Source organism: Sparus aurata, chromosome 2 (assembly GCF_900880675.1).
Source record: "Sparus aurata chromosome 2, fSpaAur1.1, whole genome shotgun sequence".
NCBI lineage: Eukaryota > Metazoa > Chordata > Actinopteri > Spariformes > Sparidae > Sparus > Sparus aurata.
This window is the reverse complement of record NC_044188.1, coordinates 33085983-33096423: the sequence shown is the minus strand read 5'-3', so window position 1 is coordinate 33096423 and position 10441 is coordinate 33085983. Positions and strand designations below refer to the sequence as shown.

Genomic DNA, 10441 nt, shown 5'->3' with positions numbered 1-10441 from the left:
ACATATGACAGTTTGCAGGGAAATTCTTGACAATTGGTGTCTTGAGTGTGTGGCATAAATAGCAAGCAGAGCCCTCGCTGGGTTATGATGGGGCGGCTTGATGGTTTCTGGCATGGCGCAGAGCTGATTGGCCCGGGCGCGGCCTGACGTCAGGAGGCTGGGAATAAGGCTGGGCTGGAGGTTTAGGAGCAAGACAGTGTACTGGAGAGCCAGCGCATCCCAGCATACACACGGCACTGGAGACTGAGGGCATCCCAGCATACACACTGAGTACTACCGGAGCCGCCAGCGCATCCCAGCATCCCCCGCTGCCACGAGCTAAACATCCAGGATCTTCGGACTGAGCGAGAGGGGAAAACACTCTTTTTTTTATCTTTTGGGTGTGTGATTTTGTTTCTCGCCGGGTTCCGAACAGTGGATACGCTGCCATGTCAAAGTGCACTGAATTATTTATAGGCGTGCGTGTCTTGTTGTGTGACAGCTCTGCCCTAAAAGCATTTTATTAGACGTCTCTCCCGGTACTGACTGGCACAAGACGCTCCTCTCAGCCGATGCGTCACTTTCAAGAGCGCCGGGACAAGCGAACTGGCTCCGGTCTTCTCTGAGCCGATCCACAGCTTCCTGTGTTGAAATCTACACTCGGCTGAATCGCGTGTTTTGCCCCGGATTCAATAGAGGACTGATTTATTTCTTCTTCGCCTTTTGGCTTTTTACACCCGAGAGAGAGAGAGAGAGAAAGAGAAAGGGGGACGCGTTCACATCCCTTCCTGTAGGTTTTTTGGACGCTGAGCCTTTTTTACGCATGCAGGGAGAAATCTGTGGTGACACCTGATCGACTGGCTTCTCCGCGCACATTGACCCGGGAGCTCCAGGCGAATCAGGGAGGGAGAAAGCAGATAACTCGGTCAATGCTCGCCCTGCGCTGTTGATTTTGTTTGTGTGTGTGCGCTTCGTTTGCGGGGTTGTTGCCCAGCCAAAGCCATGGTCCACTGCGCCGGCTGCGAGAGGCCTATTCTGGACCGCTTTCTGCTCAACGTGTTGGACAGAGCCTGGCACGTCAAGTGCGTGCAGTGCTGCGAGTGCAAATGTAATTTGACAGAGAAATGTTTTTCTCGAGAGGGCAGACTGTACTGCAAAAATGATTTCTTTAGGTAAGCTCGGGTCATTTATGCGTTGATTATTTTACATTTTAATTTCATCATTTTTTCTTTATTAATGTGTCTGCTTTGATGTGAGGGGCTGGAGGCAGCAGGTCAACAGGACATTACAGAATCAAAAGAAACTGAAATAGGAGCACAGACTGTGATGGTGCAGCACAAAGAGTTGGAAAACATCTATTTTAGGCCAAAGATCACACCTACATGAAAAACTATTTTAATCAGATTGAGAGAAGATCACATTTCAGTTTTATAAACAACTTTCAAATTAGCTTTGCGCTATTAATCTTATCTATTAAGCTTATCAATCACTGGAAAGAAGAAGAAATTCAGAATTCTGATCCAGACTGCCTCTTCTTTTTCTCTCAGAAAAATAGTTCACAAAATAAGTTTTATATATTTTTTAATAGCATTATTAATTTAAAAAATAAATCAGCATTTCAGTTGTATTTACAGTGAGGGCTAAATAATAGATACATGTGCGAACAGCCCGACCTGTCCGTGCCTGTAGGCGTGAACGAGGACTTGCAGGCGATAAGCTTTGATTAGGAGCGAGTAATTAAAAGCTTGTTAATTTGGATTCTTATGCTAAACAACAACAAAAGAGAAGGCAGCCACATTAAACGCGTGTGCACTCTCTCTCAGCGGGGAGAGGGGGCGGTTTGTTAGGAAATCGAGGAAATCACACTTTGGGGTTTGTGGGTTTTTTTTTTTTTTGTTGTTTGGTTTTTTTTATTTGACTGCGTGCAGGCAGCAGCCGGGGAGCGCAGGATCAAACCCCGGCCACAGCGGCCGCGGCCCGGTGTGTTTACACAGTCCGGCTGAGGAGGACGTGATAAGTGGATTTGAATAGTAAACTAGTTAAAAAGATCAAGTCCGCAGACAATGCAATCACAGACGTGCTGTCAACAAGCAGTGCACCCCACTCAATACACATTGTTTAAGGCTGGAGTCAATGGCAGGGCTGTAATTTAGTGTTCCACTGCAGCCTGCTGTGTTAGAGTAATAGGACCGGAGTATTTACTGGAGTTCACCCTGTAAAACGTCTTATACGGAAGATTAAAAAAGCTCTGAAATGTAGAAATAAAATGGTGATTAGATCAGATCAAAGAGAATCACTTTAGCGAGTCTGAACATTGTGTGCAGTGGAAATCACGTTACTATTTCAAAAATAAGTTGCAATATATTTATCTCATGCACTGAATATTAATTTACCATCAGCAGGATTTATAGCGTTATTTGTCTAAAATGTATCATTTTTAGCTGCCCGTACAGTAAAGAAATAGAATTGTACATTTTAATATATTATTATCATATTATTATTATTATTAGTAGTAGTAGTAGTAGTAGTAGTAGTAGTAGTATTACATCCAACATAACACCATTGACTGAGCGTAAAGGTTCATTGTCTGGAAACAGAAAAAGGTCCAAAAAGCTCCTACAGAGTGTGTTCCGAGTGTAAGTCCTCATATGAAACTGTTCTCCTGACTCTATCTATAGAGCCTTCTGTTCATTCATTTGTTTAAATGTATAACAGTGTGAATTCAATTCTGGAAGCTGTTATAAAGTCTTTTATTTTTCTTCCATCAAACTCTAACTTCAAGCTTTACTGAATCCTGTCAGCAGAATTTTCAAATGTTAGTGGTTTCGTCCCAAGCGTCTCCGCCGTGTCCCCGAACCTGACCGGATGTTTATTCATTCTATGTAAAAGACATCTCTGACAGCTGGACTCATCTCTGCTGCTTTCCCTCCTGCAGGCGTTTCGGCACCAAGTGTGGCGGGTGTTCGCAGGGCATCTCTCCGAACGACCTGGTCCGGAGAGCCCGGAGCAAAGTGTTTCACCTCAACTGCTTCACCTGCATGATGTGCAACAAGCAGCTCTCCACCGGCGAGGAGCTCTACATCATAGACGAGAACAAATTCGTCTGCAAAGACGATTACCTAAGCAACGCTAGTGTAAAAGACACCAACCTCCTCTCAGGTATGGCGCGAGCCCTGCGTGTGTGTGTGTGTGTGTGTGTGTGTGTGTGTGTGTGTGTGTGTGTGTGTGTTAGGCGGGATAAATTGTGATGGATGTGATGTGTTCAGCCCCGCAGTGGCTTCATCATTTCCATGAGCAGGACTTAGACGGCACCCAGAGAAAAGAATTCAACAAAAAAGCATCTATTGATCAATCTGTCCTGAAATGTAACACATTCCCAGCTGAAGCCTTTCACTCGCTCTCAACATTACACTCTTCTTCCGGGCTCGTAACGTCAGTATGATATAGTTTTATTCCATAAACTGTGACGCAGGGGACTTATTCATTGTTTTTGCATTTTTTTTTTACTTAATTTCAGATCGCTCAGCAAAACACATCAGCCTGTTTTTATTTGTCAGATAAATGTCAGACCTCTGTGTTTGAATGGGTGTGAATGGTGCAGCACACACACACACACACACACACACACACACACACACACACACACACACCAGCTCATTGTATAACATGTTTTAATGTGGAAAAACTTTGAAGACAACAATATAATATATTTGCATCGCCGACAGCTGACCGCTTCATCACCGCTCAGTGATAAATACACATTACATTAAATCATCATTATTAATTATTATATGATTCGTTTTGTGATGTTTGGCTGTTTTTTTTTTCTTCTGTGTATCGCTGCTGTAATTCCATTTTTGGAGAACTGCTCGACTGATTCTGATTTCAACCTGTCGTTTCTGCAGTAACGGCGTGCAGCGATCCCAGTTTATCGCCGGACTCACAAGACCAGCTACAGGACGACGTGGTCCTAAAGGACACGGAGATAGCCGCCCTGTCCGACAAGGAGACGGTTAATAACGAGAATGACGACCAGAACCTCGGAGGCAAGCGGCGCGGCCCGCGGACCACCATCAAGGCCAAGCAGCTGGAGACGCTGAAGGCGGCGTTCGCTGCCACCCCCAAACCCACCAGACACATCAGGGAGCAGCTGGCCCAGGAGACCGGCCTCAACATGAGGGTCATCCAGGTAAAGGGACACATTTGGCATTCAAGCTGGAATTCTCCTGCAAATCCAAAGATTCATTCAACTTTTGAACTGTTCCCGGGCTCCGTCTATGCGCTGGTTGGGTTTAGTCACAAAAACCACATGGTTAGAAACACACTTAAAATCACTGTCCCACTCCCAAAATGCTGAAACGTTGTGAACGTGGTATGACACGTTTTGCTCACATGGTAGCCTATGACAGGAACACATGCGGGGCTATCTGCTGTCTGCAGCTCATAGTGTATCCTGGTCAGTGGGCTGAGGTCCTGCAGCAGCTCCAGCGCGTTCAGGGGGCTCACTGCTCTCACCACTGAGTCACTCATCCATCTCCAACAGATACAGAGATATATAATCGCCCATATTTATTATTAAGTGAGGGTGTTTCTCAAGCTGGGGGCCACGAGGACCTCAACAAAAACACTACTGTAATTATCGCTTTCACCATCCCTGTAATTTACACACGGGTCAATAGTAAATCATCCAGACGGGCTCTTCTGGTTCTGGGTGAAATATTATGGAAATAATATTCAGGGGACACCCACAGGTTGAGGAGGTGGGCTCGCGCCTTTTCTGTTTTATAGGGTGTTACGCACCCATTAAAAGGTGTGATGTAACAGCTTATATTTTATGGTAAAATGTCCCTGCCAGGCTGCCAGACGGCCGTGACCGCGCAGGCCTCATCCCATCAGAGAGACACCACCTCCCCCCAGCACCCAACAACCTCCCCCCTCTCACATCCTTCACCCCTCTTGCAAGGAGGCCTCTTCCCTTCAAACTGCGTGGTCACATTGAATTCATTAAGCCGAAGATTGGCTGACGGTCGAGGTTGATTTAGAAACGGGTAATTTATATGGGTATTTTTGATTCTTGGCGCTCGCGCCGGGGCAAAGTCGCCAACTGGCTGTGGGCTGCTGGGAGCGCTGGGAGTCCTGGCACAGCGCAGCCATCACGTTTTGCGACCACATTTAGCCATGCTGTGAGCATTTCCAGCCAAGTGGAAGGACAGAAATCTGTTTCAAGGGTCTTCAGCCTGTCTCCTCACAACTCTGAATTACAGCAGGGCCGCGTTAACTGAAACAAAGAGCAGCACTTTATTATTATTAATAATAATAATAATAATAATAATAATAATAATCAATATTATCATTATCATTATTATTATCAGCAACATCATCATCATTATTATTATATTATTATTATTATTATTATTATTATTATTATTATTAATATTATTATCATTATTGCGATTATTGTTGTTGTTGTTGTTGTTACGAGGGACTATTTTCTACATTTGAAAATTCTTGCAGCGATAATTACATGTGGCGCACCAGTGTACTGATAGGGACTGACTGTAACGTAGATTCGTAAGCCGGTTATTATTTCACATCAGAATCAAAGCAGGCGCACGCAGAACACTGAGGCTCAGACGCCGTCGGACAGCAGAGCCTCTCACCAACAGGTTTCCATAAATGCGATTTTTTTTTTTTTTTTTTTGTTCTTTTCTCCGAGTGAAGTTTCCTAACTTGGCTCAGGCTGCAGGGCAGAGCACAGGTAAAAAAGGTTTAGCACAGCAGATTAATGGCGGTGAAGTGAACGTGGTGGAGTAGGGGTATCTAATATGTATGAGCGCGAGGGAAAAGGGAAGAGCGTAATTAAAGGAAGCCGGCCTATAGATTAGGAAATGATAACCTCCAAGAGCCCGGTAATATATTGGTAACAACCCTCCTATTAAGTATTAATTGGAGATTTTAAGCCCCCGCTGCTGCAGCCTTCAGTCGGAGTAAATGGAGGGTTAAAAGATCATTAGGGAGGTTAGATGGGACTCTCGCTTCTGTAACGATAATTGGGCGCAGTCCTCTCCGCCGCAGAGCCTTGCGGATTTAACGCACCGGCTCATCACGCACGCCGCAAAACATACAGAGCTGGGTTATTTACTCTAATAAGAAGCCAACGCGGTGCAGGTGCCAAGGTAAATATGACACCTAATTACACCTCCTTTTGTACGGGGGGTGGGGGGGTGGGGGTGCGCACACTCAGGTTTATTTACATATTTTAAAAAAATCCACAACGTGCCACTTTTTGTTTGTTTGTTTACATATTTATTCACACATTTCCGCAACCCCTACATCACACCATCACACCGCGGCGCAGCGCAGCGCTCCTCCACCACCTCCATTTTTCACTCTCTGCCCATCTTCCACACAGAATATTGACGTGCAATCAAAATGGCGCCAGCAGCCCACTGCGTGTTAGCTGAGTGACACGAGCTGACCCGTATGCGTGTGTGTTTGTGTGTATGTGCGTGCGTGCGTGCGTGTGTGTGTGTGTGTGTGTCCAGGTCTGGTTCCAGAACCGACGTTCCAAAGAGAGGCGCATGAAGCAGCTGAGCGCGCTGGGCGCCCGGAGGCACGCGTTTTTCCGGAGCCCGAGGCGGATGAGGACGCTGGTGGACCGGCTGGAGCCCGGGGAGCTAATCCCCAACGGGCCCTTCTCATACTACGGAGGTATGCGTGTGATTTAGTTACAAATCCAAAGAAGTATACTCGTCGTCCAATGTCTCTGTCCCCGATTTATTTTCATGTTTCGCTTTCAGCAGTTTTTCTTCCTTCCTTTTTTTCTTCTCACTGTTCCGAGTTTCAGTCAGATATTTTAAAAACAAAATTTTAAATCCCAACTTGTATGGTCCTTATTCCCATTATCATTTATTTTCTATGTTTCGATTTCCCTCTGACATTAAACAGCGCTCCTTCATTGTTCTGTTCCATCTTATCTGTACCTCGCTAAGGTGTTCAATAGATAAATAAAGCGGTTTTATTTAGCTCTTTGTTGACTGCATAAAGGCACTGCCAGCTCAAAGAAATAGAAACCAAGTTTTAGCGGAACACTTTTGGTTTCTTTTTACGACAGAAGTGTTAGTTTAGTGCACGAAATTAAAGTGAGGTCTCTATGAATAATAATGATAAAAAGATTTTTCTGCTCTTGCTTAACATTATGACGAGTTTGGATATTCAGCAATAAGGATCTCATTTTATTTTTTATTTTAACAAATTCAGCTGTGACATATTATTCAGCCTGGGTCGTCTGTCCACAGGCTTTTGGAAATCAGCGAGCTGTGAGTTAAGTTTAGGTTTTGAATTTAGTTTACGTCTGTGTGATTTCATACCACACTCTTCCTTCAGAGGCTTTCAGATATCTGATCATTTGATTTGTGCCCGGGCCTTTGTCCTTTCTGCTGAAGCAAAATGTCTAATAATATTCTGCTGAACTGAAAAAAAAAAAAAAAAAAAACTCGGTCTCAGTAGGTAGAATCACTGATGAAATGGCCCCATTTTAATTAATTTTGTGGCCACGTTGTTCTCCCCTCCCAACTGCAGTTTTGATTTAAGTGTAACATGCTCTGTGCCTAATGTAGTACGGCGAGGGTCTCTCTCCCTCTCTAATACAAACCAAGCAATGTATATTCAATGAATTCCTCACTGTCTCCGGAATTATTTCTGCACGCCATTGTTCTCAGACCTAACGTTGATTTCTTTCTTCTTCTCTTGGATCTGCAGATTATCAAAGTGAATACTACGGCCCAGGAGGGAACTATGACTTCTTCCCTCAGGGGCCTCCATCTTCACAGGCCCAGACCCCAGTTGATCTCCCCTTCGTGCCCTCCTCAGGCCCCACGGGCACCCCCCTTGGAGGTATGGACCACCCCCTGCCGGGCCACCACCCCTCCAGTGATGTGCAGCGCTTCTCCGATATCATGTCCCACCACCCGGGGGACTCTCCCAGCCCGGAGCCCGGGATCCCGGGGCCCCTACACAGCATCTCTTCTGAGGTGTTTGGCCCTAGTCCACCCTTTACCTCACTGTCGCTGAATGGCAGCGGATACAACAACCACCTGTCCCACCCGCCCTCGGAAATGAACGAGGGCACTGTGTGGTAGCTTTCTGAGAGAGCGGACTTAACTGGCGAGAGATTTGGTAACAGAGGGTGGTGACGTTTGTCGGTGTTGGGGCCTGGGGTTGAGAGCGGGGACACGGATATCGACAGGGTTAGGGCAACGCCATTGAATCACTTTTTTTCTTTTTTCTTTTTTGGTGTTTTCATATTTATTTATTTATTTTCCTATTTGATTTGGTGATCTGTTTTTGTGGGGAAAGCATAACAAGTTATGTTAAAAAAAAGTTGTCTTCAGTATTGTGTTTGGGTGTTTCAATTGCTTCTTTCACCCCCCCCCCCCCCCCCCCCCGCATCGAGAACTGGACTTGAAAAAAAAAGACTGGGCAAGACTGCTGAACTGCCCCCATTCACCCTGCCCCCCCACATCTTTCTTTGGGCCTCTGCAGCACCCTGTCAACCCACCTGACTCCTGTCAGTGGCCTGCCATAGCGACCAAACCCCCTAACACTCACCGGTGGGGTAAAAAACAACCCTTTCGAAATCTCCTAGAGTATGTCCCGAACACAAAAACATCATTAGCTACTGTCAAAGACTTCAATAGCTTTACAGAGAGAATAAAGGGGGCGAGGGTTGGTTGTGTGCTGACCTGGCACTGTAGGAAAGCTGAGCGGCGTTCAGACTTTGTTCGAGGCACTAGACTTGACCCTTTGATTTATTCAGAAGCTCCTCAGACCTCTTTGCCTCTCAAGGCTCTGCCATATTGACACTTAACCTTTTTGACACAAGGCCAGAAGAAATGACATTTTTTTCCTCTGTCTGGACTATTTGTTTGTTTTTGTTTTTTTCTTTTCTTGTTTTCAGAATTTCCACCAAATCTGAAGAAGGCCGCCTTCAAAAGGCATACAGTACAAACCCTCTACGGATTGCAAACCCTTTATTTAAAGTGGAAGTGAACTTGAAATGTTGAAATGAAGTCTACCTTCTAAAAATCTTCTACTGGGGTTCTAAATGGGACTTAGAACAGTCAACTGTTTACGTAATCTATTTAATTCAGGAGTCCAGAAGTCTCGAAAACCATGTTTTAGAACCTCTCGATCCATATAAAAATGTTCCAAGCAACCAACCAAACTTTTGTATTGATTTCATTTATATTGTATGGAGATAAAAACAAATTTGCTGGGGTTGTGGTTCACTGTGCTAGTTTGTACAAGATGTTGTTTACAAAAAAAAGGTTGAAAAAATGATAAAAACATAAGTAGACATTTGCCAAATTAAAAAAAAATAAATAGCACAAATACTGTTAAAGTGCTTTGCACCATCATCTGCAGAATGTGTTGAGACAAAATGTAAGTGTTAAAAGGAGTAATTGAATTCTTAATTTTTTAGTCTGCTGACAATACATTCATAAAATTGTTAATATGACATACTTAGACAGGTTTTATTTTTGTGTCTTCTATGGAGAAAAATCCAAACTATTAAAAGTTGATGGTCAAATATGCAGCTAGTAGCTGCTACATCTCTTTGAATTTCAAGCCCTCATGGTATGTCTTTTATTGTTCCAATAAACCTAAGCTTATGTGACCTCCAGTGCATATTAGACCATTCACTGTATAAATACAACATGTTGACAAAAATGTGTTTCTAATAAAATTAGAAAATATACTAATGAACATATTTTCTTTGGAGCAGCTATCTGCCTTACATTACAGTGTATCATGTATTTAATGGTCCCAGTGCAGGTGTATATCACAGGGCTCTCTGTAGGCATCATATTTTCCATTTACATGAAGTGTGAAATGATTGGCCTTTGCATATATGATGACATGTAAACATTTTTTAAATTTTGATTAATGTACTTCAAAGACAAGAAATTGAACGGCAGTTGTCAAAAAGTACAAGTTGTGGAAACAAGCCACAGTCATGCTCGGCAGTCTGAGTTTTGTGATGCTCATCTTAAAATGTCAGCAAAAGCTTTTCTCTTTTCCTACATGCCGCAACGTTGCACCACATCATGATGACTTGAAGAGCAATTCATAGACAAACAGAACTACAACAAAAAAAAACTTTTCTGCTGATTTCACTTAAGGCATTAAGTGGATTGCTTGCTGCAGTCAACACAAGGGGGAGTGAATTCACAACTTATGCTGATGCCACTTCTTTCCCAGACCACTTTGGCTCTGGCCTCAGAATCTTCCTTTCAGTTACTCGAGGTCGTCAACTAATCATACGCAGTTAGCTGTGCAACTGTGAAGGACAATGATGAAATTGCCGTGACCACAGCTCTCCTGCTTGTTATGCTTTTATTAGCCCGCTCGTACATTATTATTCCCTGCAGCTTACTGTTCATGGTGCGGTCTGACGGCT

At 44.1% G+C, this 10441-nt stretch overlaps 1 protein-coding gene across 1 annotated transcript; it reads left to right on the top strand.

Moving 5' to 3' along the window:
• The first annotated feature begins 981 nt into the window (after positions 1 to 981).
• On the top strand, positions 982 to 9739 carry lhx1a (LIM homeobox 1a). The gene is made up of 5 exons (XM_030406358.1): positions 982 to 1151; positions 2915 to 3138; positions 3885 to 4168; positions 6525 to 6690; positions 7741 to 9739. The coding sequence occupies exons 1-5, from the start codon at positions 982 to 984 to the stop codon at positions 8118 to 8120; spliced, it is 1224 nt and encodes a 407-aa protein (XP_030262218.1). The 3' UTR covers positions 8121 to 9739.
• The last annotated feature ends 702 nt before the right edge of the window (positions 9740 to 10441 follow it).